Source organism: Acinonyx jubatus, chromosome B3 (genome assembly GCF_027475565.1).
Source record: "Acinonyx jubatus isolate Ajub_Pintada_27869175 chromosome B3, VMU_Ajub_asm_v1.0, whole genome shotgun sequence".
Taxonomy (NCBI): Eukaryota; Metazoa; Chordata; class Mammalia; order Carnivora; family Felidae; genus Acinonyx; species Acinonyx jubatus.
Window position 1 is genome coordinate 131162731 of NC_069386.1, and position 17138 is coordinate 131179868.

Genomic DNA, 17138 nt, shown 5'->3' on the forward strand with positions numbered 1-17138 from the left:
GCCTCACAGGGCTCCAGAGAGCTGGAGGGAACTGTTGGCAGGCTTAAGCCAAAACCTTCCAAAGGAGCCTAATGGATTCACAGAAAATCTAGAATCATACTCACTTCTGAAAGCACACATATTTGCTTTTGTGGTTACTCTAAGTTAACGATAGTTAACACTGTTTATGGAGATAGAAAATAATTTTATTATTTGGTGATTTCCTTGTACAAAATTGTTTTCGGAAATGAAAACTATGCCCAAAAGGAGATAAAAAGTAGCAAGGCAGGAAGGAAAGGCAGCAGCCATGGACCACGAGGTAAGAGCAATTAGAAGAGAGAATGCTAACTGCAAATGTCCACAGATGATTTCATGCAGTAACTTGAAAAGGTAAGGCCACGGAGACCAGCCTTTGTCTGAGGGCGCTGCTGACCTGCTTGGTCCCTGTGGTTCTCAGCAAAGAGGAAAGCAAAGCACGAGCATAATAAAACTGGACGCCCTGGGGTTCTACTCGTCAGAACCGTCAGTTAATCAGAAAGCTGTTCTACTCCAGGCTCTGATTGGAGGAAAAGCTAAGGGACAAGGAACGGCTCACAGCAGCAGTTTGGTCCAGAGACGAACTTCCAGAAAATGGCTGGAATTCTGAGCCTTGAGAACGAACTTCTGGAAGGGTGACCCTGAGCGCCATAAAACCCAAACACCAAGACCTTACTCCTCCCGACACAATCAGCTTTGGCCGGAAAAGGGACTCGCCTGGCGATGGGCCATTCACCAAACATCCGAGAGTGGAGTGGAGGTTTCCCTGAAGTCAGCCCCTCCTTCCTGCGCAGAGCTCCCCACCTTCCTGATCCTAACTGCAGTCTGGCCACCCCATTCGCCACACCCCAAACATTCCAGGCACCCATGCTGACTCCTCTGCCTGGAGCAGATCTGGCTTCAAATATTCACTCACCATCCAGGAACATTAGCTGAGCACTCACCCCAAGAAAAGCACCGTCCACGCACTGTGACCCGGCAGCAGGCAAAAATCCCCACCCTCAAGGCAGGTAGGTTGTGAGGGTCACGGACCACAAACCAGGCCGAAGCCAACAAGCCTCGCCACTGCAAACACCCCCCGCCCCCTGGTCTGTACCTAGAACATGCTGTGAGCCACGCAGTATAGTTGGTGTCTTACGAAACTGGGTCAGTTTCAGGTCTCAAAATAGAATCTCTTCCTTTAATGTAAATCGTCAGAGCTGCTGGTCACTAGACACAGCGCAGCACAGACCAAGGCATTCGATGATAGTGAGATAATGTGAGACGTAAGTCAAGGACTCGGTAAGTCAAGACGTAAGCCAGGACTCGGTAAATGCTACTTCCCTCCCCAGCAAGACAAGCGGTACACTGACTGTCCCGACACGGCCTCTCCATCCAGGTCCTCTTGTCTTCTGGAATCAAACCTATCGGCTGTACCTCTGAGGATCCCAGAGTGCTGCGGGGAAAGTGGACACGGTTAAAGAATCTAGGACGGCGATACCACGTTTTAAAACCCTGAGTCCTCAGGCTTCTGTGTGAAAAAGTAACTGAATAACCTGGAAGACAATCTCCGGGGAAGCCTGCCCTCCTTACCTGGGGACAGGAACTACCTGGTCAAGTTCCTCCAAGCTCCCACGCCACCAGTGGCCCAGGAGGTTCCCACAGACAGAAACAGGAGCAAAAGCTAACATCTCCCAAGCCAGGCGAGTGCTCAGACAGTGAGCTCAGCAAGCTTCTTTCAGGTGACCAGACCCCAGGGGAACGGGGAGAAGGCAGAGACCCCAAGGCCGGCCTCCCTCCTGGGCCGGGGGACCTGCCTGTCTCTCTGGATCCTCACAGTCTTCCTCGGTTTGCTTCTTGGTCTTATCAGGGCGCCACGGCCGCCAGTGCCTCTGGTCTCGGGACCGCTCGGTGGCAAGCCAGATCTGCCACCTGGGCAGACTCTTCTCTCTTATTTCCTGGTCCTCATCTTCTGGCTCATCATCATCATCATCTAGACAAGAACGGGACTTTTAGCCCCCCTCACCAGCCACGGACACCCAACCGCTCTGCTACGCCAGCTGCTGTGGGGGGCCCTGGAATGCCATGATGAGTAAGACCCAGGCCCAGCCTTCTGGGACACTCAGGGACTCAGAGGCACCGAGGGACTCTGCTATCATCCATCAAATCCCCAAAACTCCCTGGAAGATTAACCAATGAAATCACATGATTTTTAATGCTATCACAGCAATTAAAATGGGAATACGCACATTATAGAACGGCACTGCCCAAGAGGACTTTCTGTGATAATGACATAATATGTACCCATGTGTCTAATACGGTAGCAACCAGCCACGTGACTTACGGGGCCCCTGAAATGTAGCTGATACCAGAACTAAATTTTTTATTTCATTTTAATTAAAATGGCCACATGTGGGGGCGCCTGGGTGGCTCAGTCGGTTATGTGTCTGGAACCGTCTGGCTCTTGGTTTTGGTTCAGGTCATGATCTCACGGTTCATGGGTTTGAGCCCTACATCAGGCTCTGCCGCTGACAGCGTGGAACCTGCCTGGGCTTCTCCCTTTCCCCACTCTCTCTCTCTCTGCCCCTTCCCTGCTCGCTCGCTCTCTCTCAGAATAAATAAACTTAAAATAAAATAAAATGGTCATATGTGGCTAGTGCCTACGTATTTGGACAACACAGTTCTAGAACGCTAAATGATAGTTAATGACGGCACTGGTTCAGCCTTTCTAAAGCCATCAGAATTTTCAGCCAGTGGCCTTATGACTACAACTGGTGTCCACTTCTCAAAAAAAGGTAATTCAAGATTATCCTGTACTTTCATTTTGTTTCCTAATTCTGAACATGCAGAATGGAAGAGGAGAAAAGTTCAATATTTAAAAATAAACAAACAGGATATATACATTGGTACAGCCACGCAGAAAACAGTTGGCAGTTTCTTATAAAACTAGACACGCACTTATTCAAAGACCTGGCAACTACAGTCTTTGGTGCTGATCCCAGAAAAATGAAAACCTACATACACACTAACACCTGCACACTAACACCCACGGCAGCTTTATCCATAGTGGCCAAGCCCTGCAAACACTCCAAATGTCCCGCAGTAGTAGGTGAAACGAGCTGATTCGTCTACACCTACTATTCACAGTAAATGTGAATACACTATGGACGCATGCAACAATTCAGACAGATCTCAGGGGAATGATGCTAGGTGAAAAAAAAAGTCAATCTTAAGAAGTCACACAGAACACAAATGTTGGTGAGGATGTGAAGAAACTGGAACCCTTGTGCACAGGTTGGGGAGAACAGAAGATGGTACAGTGCTCTGGAGAACAACATAGCGGTGCCTCGGAGAAGTTTTTAAAACTACCACATGATCCAGCATTGCCACTTCTGGGCACATGTGCAGAAGAACTCTAAGCAGGTTCTCAGAGACACATGTACTCCATGTTCACAGCTGCAAAAGGTGAAGCAACCCAAGTGTCCGTGGACAGGTGAACGGATAAATAAAATGTGGATGCCATTCAGACTTAAAAAGGGGATACTGAGGGCCGCCTGGGTGGCTCAGTCGGTTGAGCATCTGACTTCAGCTCCGGTCATGATCTCACGGTTTGTGAGTTCGAGCCCCTCATCAATCTCTGTGCTGACAGCTCTGAGCCTGGAGCCTGCTTTGAGTTAGGTGTCTCCCTCTCTCTCTCTGCCCCTCCCTGCTCATGTCTTGTCTCTCTCTCTCTCTCAAAAACAAACAGTAAAAAAAATTTTAATTAAAAAAAAAAAAGGAGGTACTAACACATGCTACACGTTGGACAAACCTGGAAGACATTATGCTAAGTGGAATAAGCCAGTCACAACACAACAAGTACTGTCTGATCCCACTTATCTGAGGTTCCTAAAATAGTCAAATTCAGAGACAGGAAGTAGCATGGTGGCCCTCAGCCGGGGTGGGGTAGGGTGGGGAGAGGAATGGGGAGTTACTGCCTAATGGGTACAGAGTGCCAGCTGGGCAAGATGAGGAGGTTGAGGAGATGGACAGAGGTGAAGACAGTTGCACAAGAGTGTGCACGTAGTTAATGCTACTGAGCCATATATTTTAAAATGCTTTTTAAGTGGTAAATTTTGTGTGTATTTTACAACAGGAAATTGTTTTAAAAAGTCACACGCCCTATGATTCCACGTATCTAACGTGTAAAATAACGTGACAACATAATAACAGGGGGGGAGGGCAGATCAGTGGTCCTCTGCGGTGGGCGTGGGGGCGGACATGGCTACCAGGCACAGCATCAGGGCGCCCGGTGGTGACGAATCGTTCTCCGACAGCGGGGGTGGTTACAGGAAGCCATGCCTGCGATTAGGCTGCACAGCACCAAACACGCAAGCAAATGAGAGCTCGTCAAGCCATGAGATGCGCGGGTGCGCACGCGCACTCATACACACATGCGCACGTGTGCGCACCCAGGAGACCGCCCCAGGGTCACTTCCAGGCTGTGCGACTGCACAGTCGCTGGTGGGCCCTGGGGTGGGGGGAGGGGGCACAAAACCTCCCTGTGTATTTTCCAACTTCCTGTGAATCTCTATTTCAAAATAAAGGAGTAACAAGAACTCCAGAGAATTTAAAGGCATGATGTGTACATTAGCATTTTAAAGTTTATTTATTTATTCTGAGAGAAAGAGTGCGAGTGGAGGATGGGGAGAGAGAGAGAAAGAGAGAGAATCCCAAACAGGCTCTACACTATCAGCACAGAGCCCAATGTGGGGCTTGAACTCACAAACCATGAGATCATGACCTGAGCCCAAGTCAGATGCTCAACCAACTAAGCCACCCAGGTGCCCCTGTACATTTGCATTTTAAACTCAATATTCTATCTATGGCTCAGTTGGCTGAGCGTCCGACTTTGGCTCAGGTCATGATCTCACAGTTTGTGGGTTCAAGCCCCGCATTGGGCTCTGTGCTGATGGCTCGGAGCCTGGAGCCTGCTTGGGATTCTGCGTCTCCCTCCCTCTCTGTCCCTCCCCCACTCATGCTCTCTGTCTCTCAGAAATAAAAATGTTTAAAAAAATTTTTTTAATAAATAAATAAAATAAACTCAATATTCTATCTAAACACTCTTCTGAGTTATCAAAGAAAGGCAAAATTTAACTATTTATCACCTTCTTCTAAAGACTTACATTTAAGGTAACCCTTTAACCACACTGAAAACCTCTCACCATTAAGAGAAATCACCTGTGAGTCACACATCAGACTTAGATACCTGAACTTATTACATTAGAAATTCAAAAGATTACATGGTTTTGGAAAGACATATATAAATATGTAACAACACAGACTAACAGAAAGTGAGGGTGAGAGAGAAGAAATAAGCTGTGATGTATGAAGAAAAAACACCTCAGAATCAATGATAAATACCAACTACACTCTAAATGCTGACCTTGTCAAGATGGACAAGAAAACTTAAAAATAAAGCAAAAACAAAGAATAGTTATCATTTCATTTTTCTGGAAACAAGAAACGGTCAGCCTTTCTTCTGATCCTGTTGGTTTTCTGGAAGGATCCCACTACATTCATTTAACTCAATAGAAGATTCTCCGTAACGGAAACGCCAACTTATGTCCGTAACTTGACATTAAAAATCAGGGTTTTACCACTTGCATTACCTTTCTGGGAAAACAAACTTCACATCTGATTATGAGTAACTATTGGACCTTTGAGCACCTTTCAGAGAAGTAATGTTAACTTGGTCCCTGGACACTGCTATGAGAATTCTACTTTCTTCTCACAGAACATGGTAAACCTTAGAACATAAATTCCATGCACTTTAAGAGTCTTGCCCATTAAAACAAAAACAAAAAAGCAGCCGAAACACAGAGAGGCATGCTGAGCTGGTAACTCAAAGAGAAGTTACCACCAGAAAGACTTCCATTTTCTGGTCCTTCATGGGTCTTGCAGACTCACTGGCTTAAGAGGGTAACACCTACAAACATTTTGCCCTGCAGGTCATTTTTCTTCATATAGGAACCCCTGGCGAGCCTGAAGAAGGTTTCCAGTTCTCTTTGGGAAATAACACTCCGGGAGAGTCAAAGTAGCTGAGCCAAGTGAGTGTGACCTTCCCTGATGGCGCTGCCCCCAGCAAAGCTGCTCCGGGCACCTGAAGGGCCAGACAGGCCGCCCGGCCTGGAGCGCTGCACAGCCACACTGACCGCGGCTAATCCAGAGTTTTCGTTCCTCAGGTGAAGAAGCCACGGCCAGAAGGGTGACGTGTGTGAGGAGAGGCCCCCTTGCACTTTCAACAAAACCAGGGTGTGAAATCCCAAGGAGCTGAGAGCTGCACTGGCCAGTACGACAGCCGTGCACATGCGGCTACGGGGCCCTTGGAAGTGGCAAGTCTGAACTGAAATGTGCTAGAAAGTGTAAGATACACACCAGACTTCAAAGAGCTTGTATGAAAAAAAAAATGCAAACTATCTCAATGTTTAAATTATTAGTTACATGTTGAAATATTAAGGTTTTGACACACTGGGTTAAACAAAATATATTCCCATTAATTTCACCATTTTACCTTTTTATTATTATTTTTAGTTTTTTATGTTTATTTATTTATTTTTTTGAGAGAGGGGGAGGGAGAGAGAAATCCCAAGCAGGCTTCGCACTGTCAGCATGGAGCCCGATGAAGGGCTCAAACCCACGAAACCATGAGGCCATGACCTGAGCCGAAAGCAAAAGTTGGACGCTTAACCGACTGAGCCACCCAGGCGCCCCACCATTTTACCTTTTCAATGTGGCTCCTAGAAAATGTAAAGTTATTTTTGTGGCTTGAATTATGTTTCTATTGGACAGTGGTGTCTTAGGGTGTAAATCTGGAACGTGCTTTGGGGTCACTTAGAATGAGTTACACAAATGCTAGTTAATATTTCACAGTATTCCTAAACAGGCAAGTGTTTGTCAAAGGATTTGTTGGTCTGTCCACTGCCAAGGAAAGAGAAAGACTGACTTAAGTACATACTAAATGGGGCAGGGAGAGGGGGGATTAGTAACAAGATTACTTCTTCAGGAGCAACCTTATAAAAGGAAAAATGAAAATTACTGCCCTTGGAAAGAAACTCGAACCCTCCAGAGGCCTGGGGGGTTGAGTGAAAGACCCTAAGGGTGAGGGACAGTCTATTCTCCAAATGCAACCACTTGATGTATTTTTGACATTCAATGTTCTTCAGGACTAATAAACAGCTTACACATATAAAGAAATAATCATGAAGATACGAAAACACATTCCAGAAGAAAAAGGCGGAGGCATACGCATCCTGAGAGGCGCCTTACCTGGACTGATGACCACCCAGCCACCCCGCTCCTGCTGGTGCATCCACGCTCTCCAGCCTCGGGCGCCCTTCTCGCCAACCCGGGGCTCCCCACTGTCCCAGAAGGGCTCAAAGAATTCCACCTGTTCAGGTTGAAAATATGGAGGTTAGCCTAAGTTGTACAAAACTGCTGAGTCACTGAGCAGAGTGCGTTCTGACTGGTGTAAGAGGGGCTCATGGCAGAAATCTTGCTCGCCATCAGTCTTCCTAGTAGATATGGGATACATCCCCAAAATAGAAAAAAATAATTATGTAGTGTGGTGGGCAGCCTCCAAAATAGCCCCCCAGGACCCTGACCCCTGCCCTGTGGCTTTCACACCCCTGAGCGAGGGCTGGACCCAGTGACTTACAACGAACACAATACGGCAAAAAGTGACAAGCTACCACTTCTGAGAACCAGTGACAAAAAGACCAGCCGTGGTCACCGAGAAGGGCCTCCAGCTGAGTGGGAGAGGAATGGTTTCCCAGCTCTGACCCTGCTGTAGAACAGTCTAACTGGGAACAGTGACACTGCCAGTTCCCTTAAAGCCACTGGGCCCCTGAATACCTGAAATCATGTTGCTTTCCAGACCTTCTGTGGGGAAGGGGGTTGATTCAAAGTTTCAACAGGACAGCCTGGGAGCTCCTGATGGCATGACCTCTCAACTCTGTGTTCCTACCTGGCACAGTGCCCAATACATAGTAGGGACTCAATAAACGCTTGTCGGCAGAGAATGGCACATGGCAGGCATCTGGTGAAGAAAATGGCCTGCGTGTTAAAGCCAGGCCCTGGGATCACACCTCAGCTCTCATGCGTTTGGGGCATTAGGTCCGCTGTGTGTGGACCCCAGTTCAGTGCAGTAATTCCCCGTGGAAGAGAAGTGATCACAGCCACGAACAGGAGAGCAATCGTCTCATCAGCTGACAATAAGGACTTTAAAAGTGAACCAACGACTTGCTCAATGGAAGCTTTTATAAGAAATGTTTTGAAGAGGACGAGGTGGCCCACGGCCCAGGAGCTGCAGGACCATCCAGCCTGAGCCTGGAGGAGCACCACACACACCGGGAAGAGGGCTGGGTCCCCGCACCGAGGGCCCGTCAGCCACCTCGGGAAGGGGAGCTGGGAAGACCACCCCCCTCTCCACGGGTCTTGTTCTTACAGGAGGGATCGAAGAAAGTCACTCAAGAAAAAGAAGTGTATCTTTTTTTTTTAAGTGTGACGGTGATAACCAATTTATTCATCCCGTTGAAACAGACCAGACTCTGCTTCTTTGATGTTATGCTGTGTATGGTAACGAGGTCTCTCAGTTATAAAGATAGGGTACGTCATCAAAGAAAAAGCCTTATTTCAAAGTTGCCTTGCAAGTGCTTTGAGACTACATGTGCTACTAATATTTAAAATCTCCAGAGTGTGCAACAGTGGACACTCTGGGCGAGTGGCTCTTGACGCTTCACAGTCCTGGGCAGTGCCCTCCCCACAAGTCGCTGTCCTCATCACAGACAGCGAGTGTCGGCAAAGGGCGGCAATGAGGGCCATTCCGATCCTGCCCCCGCAAGCACACACCCTGTGCCCCGCAGTCAGCTAAGACTCACGTCTACGGCACGGCATATTCCTAAAATAGCAAAGCACGTCTTAAAATAATGTTGTTATCTGGCTTATCATACTGCTAATCAGTTATACTAATATTAACCAATATTCTTTAACCCAATTTTGCCTAGGAAAAAACAGATCAAAATAATGATGATAAAAAGTCTTCAAATGCAATTCATGGACATTCCACAAGATGGAGACCTCAGCCTCTCAAGACCTCTGTTTAAGTTCACCATAAATTCAGCTATCCTACCCATCTTCCACCAGCCCCTTCGCAAAGCAGGAAACTGAGATTTCTTCCAAGGAAAAAGGGAAAGGAAGGCTTTCTTATACGGCTCTGTGGTAGAATGTTTTTACTGCTTCAACATCACAAATATGGGCAATGTTCATGTGTCACCTAAATGATAACAGATCCCCCATTAGGACGTGTGTTGACAAACCACCACCAAGTAACAGCGTTTGCAATTCCCACGAAGATCTTAGGTGGTGGAAATGTTAACTGGGGAAATGATGTAACACCGAATTTCAAATGCACGAAGGTAGGACAGAGTTAAGATGTGACTTCAGAAGCGTAACAATTGCTTCTCTGCCTGGTGAGGACAATGAGCACTGAAACAAAGCTCCTAAGAAAAAAGGGGGGACATAGTGAGTCTTTATATGGGGCAGGGGGGGAATCCTTCATCTCTCCATGTTTCACCACCTTCATTATGGAATTTTCCTGGGATCACCACAATACTCTGAGAAATAATTCTCAGCAAGACTGATACAAAGGAGGACAGGATATTTGAAAAATACCAGCACCATCTCCCAGGATCCACACTTGCCCCCAGAAGAGAGAAGAACGGGAGAGGGAGGAGAGAGGGAGGTGGGCCACGCAACCAGAACCCCCACCTGTCCTTTGGTGGGCAGGTCTTTCACACTGTCGGGTTTGAAGAAGGTGAAGTCGACCATGGCCTGGAACAGAGAGACCGCCTTCTCAGAGTGACCAGCCTGCCGCAGGAAGTGGCACTGCTGAAGAAAGAGACCTGAAAACGGGGAGAGAAGGGAGACTCCTGTTAACAGCATCAAAGGGAAAGAACACAGCTTCTAAAGCATGCATTCTGGGGCTCCTGGGTAGCTCAGTCGGTTGTCTCCGACTCTTGATTTTGGCTCAGGTCATGATCCCAGGGTCATGGGATCGGGCCCCACATCGGGCTCTGTGCTCAGCATGGAAACTGCTTGAGATATTCTCTCCTTCCCTCCCTCCCTCCCTCCCTCTCTCTCCCTCTCTCTCTCTCTCTCTCATCACCCTCTGCCCTTCCCCCTGCCCCTCTTCCCCTCTCCCCCCGCCCCCTACCCTCCTTGTGCACACTCACTCACACTCTCTTTCTAAAAATAAATGAAAAATAAACAAAAATGTGCATTTCCACACCGAGAATATCTTTTCTCCAAATTTAGTTACTGTGGTAATTTCAAAGCTGTAATAACACATGTCCTTACTAAAAGGATTCACAATGGTACTGTAATCAAATGATGTACATTTATCCCAATTTTTATATGAAACCATCGTGGAATACAAATACTGACAAGAACTACATATGTTATAGGAAAAGACGGCAAAAGGTTGGTCTGAACAGTTAATCAAATATTCAAAGCTCATTATGCCACGAAAAATTCTCAGGAGAGGATGATGTAGATTGTCATCAGAAAGCAGAGAAGTGTGCCGAAAGCTGGATGGCAGTAACCATCGGCAGCTTTCATCATCTCTTCAGAGTCAGCTGTAAGCAAATCAGGGTTCCATGCTCGAAGATGTTGGTTTGTCTCAACTGTGGTACAATTCCATTTACTAAATACTACTAAGCTGTATGAGCATACCGCGAACGGTATCAAACATGAGACTCTATGTCAGCATGGCAAGTGCTTATTATTTCTGGAGCAAAATATTTCTATCTTTAGAAGGTAACAGAAATAGCAAGGTTTTGATCAAATAAATGCCTGCTGTGTGCCACACACTGAGCTGTCTCAGGTAATGTGCAGGTAATGTGCTCAATAACCCTCCAAAACAAGTACTATACCACTGGTGCTGAGGGAGAAACTGGCACTCAACCAGGTTCAGGAACAGGCAAGGTTACCAGGGAAGGGCAAACCCAGGGTTCGAGTCAAGAGTGATATTCTCCAGCTCCTGCTTCACATGCTGCCTTCGGTAGCTCACCACTGGACACAGTTTCTATTCTAGCCTCCTTTGGGACACACCAGAACGGTTAACAGCAAAATAAGAGCTGCTGCTATGCAGGGGCGCCTGGGTGGCTCAGTCGGTTTAGCGTCCGACTTCGGCTCAGGTCATGATCTCGCAGTTTGTGGGTTCAAGCCCTGTGTTGGGCTCTGGGCTGACAGCTCGGAGCCTGGAGCCTGCTTCCGATTCTGTCTCCCCCCGCCCCCCCACCCGCTCACGCTCTGTCTCTCTCTCAAAAGTAAACATTAAAAAGAGAGGAGCGCCTGGGTGGCTCAGTCGGTTAAGCATCCAACCTCAGCTCAGGTCATGAATTCCATGAACTCGGCAGTTCTTGGGTTTGAGCCTCGCATCGGGCTCTGTGCTGACAGCTCAGAGCCTGGAGCCTGCTTCCGATTCTGTGTCTCCCTCTCCCTCTGTTCCTCTCTCTCTCTCTCTCAAATAAAGATAAAAAAAAAAAAAAAAAAAAAAGAACCGCATCTACACAACGACCTCCAGTCAGCTGGGGCTTCCCCCTGAACACCACAGCCTGAGATCCTAGAACGGGGGAGACGGCCAGACAAGCACCTCCACAGAGAAGGTCACGGACAGCCAGAACATTCCAGACTTCTCTAGGTTTCCTCGGTTAACAAGCAGAAAGGCCGGAACTTCCAGACCAGTGATACTTCTCTAACTTTACTGGCTCTAATGCCCACCCCACCACCCCCCGCCCCCGACCAAGAAGCTGGAAAGGGGAACATCTGTGGTAATCACAAGGAATTCCAATACTTCTTTGTTTAAATCAGTTTTATCCATGTCAACACTTCTAAAGTAAAGCAAAACTAAGTGTTCATTTCTGACGAAAGCCAAAAGAAAGGAGAGCTCCCCCCAGACAAAGGGATCTGGTCCTCGGCTTCTTACCAAACATGGCGTCCTCGGTGCCTGGCAGGGCGGGGTGCGATAAGATGCTGCCGTCCTTCACGGCAGACAAGGTGCTCAAGCACTTGCCGTACAGACCGTGAATTTTTGACACTGTAAAGGTGCTAAACTGGCTCTGGCAAAATAAAAGGTATTTCTGCCACAGGGCTGTATCGTTGGGATGCAGAAAGATCAGTTTCTGCCACTCTTTGGCCAGGGCGGAGGGCTCCCAGAACTCGGAGCAGAGCTTCAGCTTGGCGAGTTTCAGGTCCACGCTGCTCTGGTTGCTTTCGATGGCCCGCTCCAGGATGGCCAGCTTCTTCTCCAGAACGAGCCTCAGAGACCGCTTCCGCTTTTCCTGCTCTCCTTCCTCGATGGCATACAGGCCAGGGCTCTTTATGACCTCGTCCTCCAGACAAAAACATCAAGTTACAAATGCGAACGGCAGTAGGGGAGCCTCAAACGCTCACCGCCAGGACAGAGACGCTCACAGCCCTTCCGGGCCGCACCGCCCGTCACCTCTCAGAATCAATCGTTAGTCCTGCTTTCTTGATAAGCATTTATCAGTGTTTTGTTTTGTTTTGTTTTTGTCTTGAGTGGAAACTCTGCTACTGGGGCACCTATGTCACCTGGTATGTTTGATCTTGCGTTTATTTCCCTGTCTACGCTCCGGCATTTCAAACTTTGATCACGTATCAACAGCCAGGGTGCAGTATCTTGGAAACTGCTTCCCAAGAGCCAACTTTACCAATAAAACAGCCAAACGTGAGGCAAAATAGGATAATGGTACATGTGGTTCAGCAACAGAGAAGTAGGACGAAGACAAAGCCATGTACTTTGGGACGGGAGCAGCACAGCTCTGACCAGGGAATGGTGTGAACACCACCTTCTCCTCTGGATTCTGCATGTTTTGCGCGCTGTCTATACCTCACGGGTACATCTCCCTGCCTGGTGAACGTCTACTCTTCTTTCCAGATTCGGGTCAGATTTCACCTTCTTCTGGAAGCCCTTTCTCACTCCCTAGTAGCAGGTCACTCCCTCATCCCACCCCCAAGTTCTGCACGGAAGCACGCGCTACCCCACACTGCATTTATTCAGTCTGACCAAGTTCAGGGCGAGGGCTCCAGTCTAATCATCCTCAAACGCCCAGTGCCAGGGCTCCTCCCAGGGGCTCGAAAACCGTGGCACAGCAAATCTGTTTTCCCCAAACTAGGACAGTCACTCCAGTAAGAGAACTGGGACGGCGACACTTACCTGAAAAGCAACAAATGCCATCCACAGCTGAATATCCCTGGGATTCTCCCGAACTCTCCTGTTAAACTCCTCCACCTTGGCCTTGAGCAGGGCATGCTCTCTGTCTGTCTGTGAGTCTGGCCGCTTTGATTCTTGCTCTGAAGGACCCTGTCCTTGTAACCACTGTGTGGTGGACTGATCGTAAATCCCCAGAGGGTTCAACCAGGTCGTAACAGGAGGAACCACATCATCCGAGCCCTTCACTGGGATAAATGAGACCGGCTCAGATGAGGGAGGTTCGGTTTTACCGCCAACAGCGACTCCGTCAACGTTCATCAGTCCCACGCTCTTCTTCGTGAAATAGCGCTCGACATGCTTGTGTGAGTGCTTCTTTTCTGTGGCAGCCCCCTCCCAGGATATGCACTGCTTCTTAGGGTTAATGCCAAGGCAGGAGTCCCCTTTCCTCTTGTATCTTATATTTGAAAAAGAAAAGAAGACACCGAGGGCGTTATGTGCACGGCCTCTGCACAGGCGAAGGCTCAGCTCAGCAGACCTCAGCTCTCGTTAGACAAGTTAACTGCATGTATTCAAATTCACCTCACCTTCAAACTGTTTCTATTTAGAGAAATATGAGAATTAGCAATTAACTTTTTCTGTGTTTGACTTATTCCCCTAAACACTTCAATTCTTTGTTCACATCTCATGAATTTAAGATCATGCCTGTCCTCCAGATTCTAGTAATTTCTGTCTTCCTGGAGCTTTGTAAAGTACTGCCCCACACGTTTTGTCATCAGTCATCACAATCATACACACCCAGGCAAGGGAGAAATCCTCATCCCCTTTTACACCACTGCTAAGGACACTGAAACCCTGGGTGATAATGTGTCATCTGTCTCCCAGACCAGTCCCTTTTCTTCAATGTGGTCCTGCATCTCCACTTAAGAAGAAAATGGAGAGGGCTAAAATTGTAGTTTTAGTCCTGAAACAAAAGTATGTTGGACAAAGTTACATTTGGCTAGTTTCTACTCCAGGGGAAAAGAGTCTGGGTTCTAAAATGCTTTTATGGGACACGTAGGTGTCCCCAGAATTACAAACACAGGACCACCGAGTATCTGCACAAAAGCTAAGGGAAAGTGTGCACTTTTCTGTACGCATGTTATACAAACAGTCAAGTAAAAAATGGGCAAAAGATCTGGAAGGAATTCACCAAAGAGGACATGAATGGCCAATAAGCACACGCAGAACTGCTCAACACCATTAGTCATGACGGAAACGCAAGTTAAAACTGCGAGATACACAGCATACCCACCAGAACTGCTAAAATCAAACACTGACTCTCATGTGCTGTTAGTGAGAATGTGAGTTGGTACAAGCACTTCGGGGAAAGGTCTGTAAACTAAACTTAGACTTACCAACTGTGACCCAGCGATTCTATTTTAGGTATTCACCCAAGAAAAAGGAAACTGCATTTACACAAAGACTTGTGCTCAAATATTCTCAGTAGCTCTAGTCATAACAGCCAAATACTGCAGAGTCCAGACGCTCAGCAATGAAAGAACAGATAAACAACGGTATGGCCACACAATAGAGGACAACCGGCAGCGAAAAGCAACGAAGTACCGATAAATGCCACAATGTGGCCGAATCTCCAAAACATCACACTGAGTGAAAGGAGCCAGACGCGAAAGGGTGCAGACTCCATGATTTCATTTAGACGAAATTCCAGAACAGGCAACGCTGGTTAATGATGGGGAAAAAATCAGAACAGCAACTGCCCCTGGGGAGATGGGGAGGGGACTGAATGGAAAAGAGCGTGAGGAGACGTTGCGGGGTCACATTAATGTTCTGTATTTTCATAGGGGGCTGGGTTATACAGGTGTATCATGAAGATGTGTGTGTTACACTGTGTGCAAATTTTAAGTCAAAAGAAAAAAATGAAACAAATCTTGAATGCTAGTTAGTGATATGCATTCTGAAGCATGGCGGGGGCAGCATACTGATGCTGGCATCAAATGAACAAGGTGGGTTAGGGGATGGACGAACAGATAAATATGTGACCAGGCGAGGGCAGCAAGATGTTAATGGCAGAACGTAGAGGGTGGGAATACGAGCTTCTTTCAACTGGTGCTGTATTTTTTTTTTTTTTTAATTTTCGTTAACATAATGCTGTGGGGAGCAGCATGAGGAGGAGAGAGCTGCCACTGTCTACTGTCCTCTTCCAGAAAAATCTGTCTCCACCATCTCCTGGTCGAGGCCCAGCAGCTCCTTTGCCTCCCCATAGTCAACAGGTGCCTGTGAAGCCTCCCTCACCGCTCACACACGCCCGTTCTCTTTATCGTCTCCCCTGGCTCCTCCTAGGTTACTTCTTGACGGTTTCTCCCCAGCCTAGTCCATAGAGTGGTCAAGACAATTTTAAGGTCTCCCCTTCATGACTATTTTGTTTTCACTAAAAATGAATGGTATTATGACATTCACATAATCTCTTAAAAAATGTTTACAGAGTTTTCTGACGTTAAAGTGCATTTTGTAAAACCGATTTTAAGAGCTGTACTTTATAACAGATGAAAATGATAAAGGAGAAGGAAAACAATCTTACTGATATATATCAAGTGCCTACTTTCAGATATGTGAAAATAGTTTTAAAAATAGTTGATGTTAGGGGCATCTGGGAGGCTCCGTCAGTTAAGCGTCCGACTTTGGCTCAGGTCATGATCTCACAGTTCGTGGGTTCGAGCCCCGCATCGGGCTCTGTGCTGACAGCTTGGAGCCTGGAGCCTGCTTCTGATTCTGTGTCTCCCTCTCTCTCTGCCCCTCCCCTGCTCACATTCTGTCTCTGTCTCTCAAAAACAAAATAAATGTAAAAATAATAATAATAATAATTTATTAAAAAAATAGTTGATATTAGGGGCATCTGGGAGGCTCAGTCGGTTAAGCGTCCGACTTCGGCTCAGGTCATCATCTCAAGGCTCGTGGGTTCGAGGCCCGTGTAGGGCTCTGTGCTGACAGCTCAGAGCCTGGAGCCTGCTTCGGATTCTGTGTCTTCTTCTCTCTCTGCCCCTCCCCTGCTCATGCTCTGTCTCTCAAAAAGAAATAAATGTTAAAAATAGTTGATATTATGGCTTCAGGCTTTCCTCCCTACTTTAAGCACTTTGCCACACCATTAGTTTTAGCAAATATCATTTTTATTGTAAAGCTTTAAATTGGCCCACTGGAGGGGTAAGCCCTCATTTAAGTTAACGTCCTTCTATTTGGGTTTTATCTAATTTATCACTTGTCATAGAATCTTAATTGGGCAAAACCTAGGATGTAATTTAATGCAATATTCCTCCAAAGGAAGGCATGTTTCCTGTAAAATCCTTATCAAATAGTCAGCTGGTCTTACCTGAATAATTCCAGAAGGAATTATTGGAGATTCAGTGAAGGATATCAATGGACATTTAATTTAAATGAATTCAGCTATTAAGGAAAAGGGAAGGGATGGGAAGGGAAGAGAAGGGAAGAAAGAAAAGAAAAAGGGACAGGGTATGGGAAAATAATATATTTAAATCAAGCATATAATTCTGCCCTGAATCCACTGAGTGGCTCTGAGTCCCAGAGTGAGCTGTGCAATAATAAATTTGCCTTTCTTTCAGTGACTTCAATTCACACATGGCTCTCATGGTGGCAGTCACCTGGGTCCACATTCCAACCCCATCATTTACTAACAAGATGACCCTGACCAAGCTATTTCAAACAAAAAACAAAAACCTGTCTGTGCCTCAGTTTCCTCATCTGTGAAACGGAAATAATGGTACCCATGTCATAGAACACAGGGACGATCAAAAAAGTTTATAAATTTGAAGTCCTTAGCCATATAATAAGGACTAGATAAGTTTAAGTTATTATTATT

At 46.9% G+C, this 17138-nt stretch overlaps 1 protein-coding gene across 4 annotated transcripts in view; it reads right to left on the reverse strand.

Annotated features, from left to right (window-relative positions):
- NRDE2 (NRDE-2, necessary for RNA interference, domain containing) overlaps nucleotides 1–17138 on the reverse strand; it is a 53931-nt gene that overhangs the window by 15426 nt on the left and 21367 nt on the right. For 3 of the 4 annotated variants that reach the window (XR_003422692.2, XR_008299606.1, XM_027066404.2), the window contains exons 5-9: nucleotides 13271–13721; nucleotides 12020–12425; nucleotides 9802–9935; nucleotides 7303–7423; nucleotides 1812–1987 (exon numbers count right to left, since the gene is read on the reverse strand). Coding sequence is in view for 1 of the 4 variants with exons in the window: in XM_027066404.2 (XP_026922205.2) it covers nucleotides 1812–1987; nucleotides 7303–7423; nucleotides 9802–9935; nucleotides 12020–12425; nucleotides 13271–13721 (1288 nt within the window). In the remaining 3 variants the exon portion in view is untranslated. Of the gene's footprint in view, nucleotides 1–1811; nucleotides 1988–7302; nucleotides 7424–9801; nucleotides 9936–12019; nucleotides 12426–13270; nucleotides 13722–16631; nucleotides 16706–17138 lie in introns of all 4 variants that reach the window. The other variant, XR_008299607.1, reaches the window with a different exon arrangement.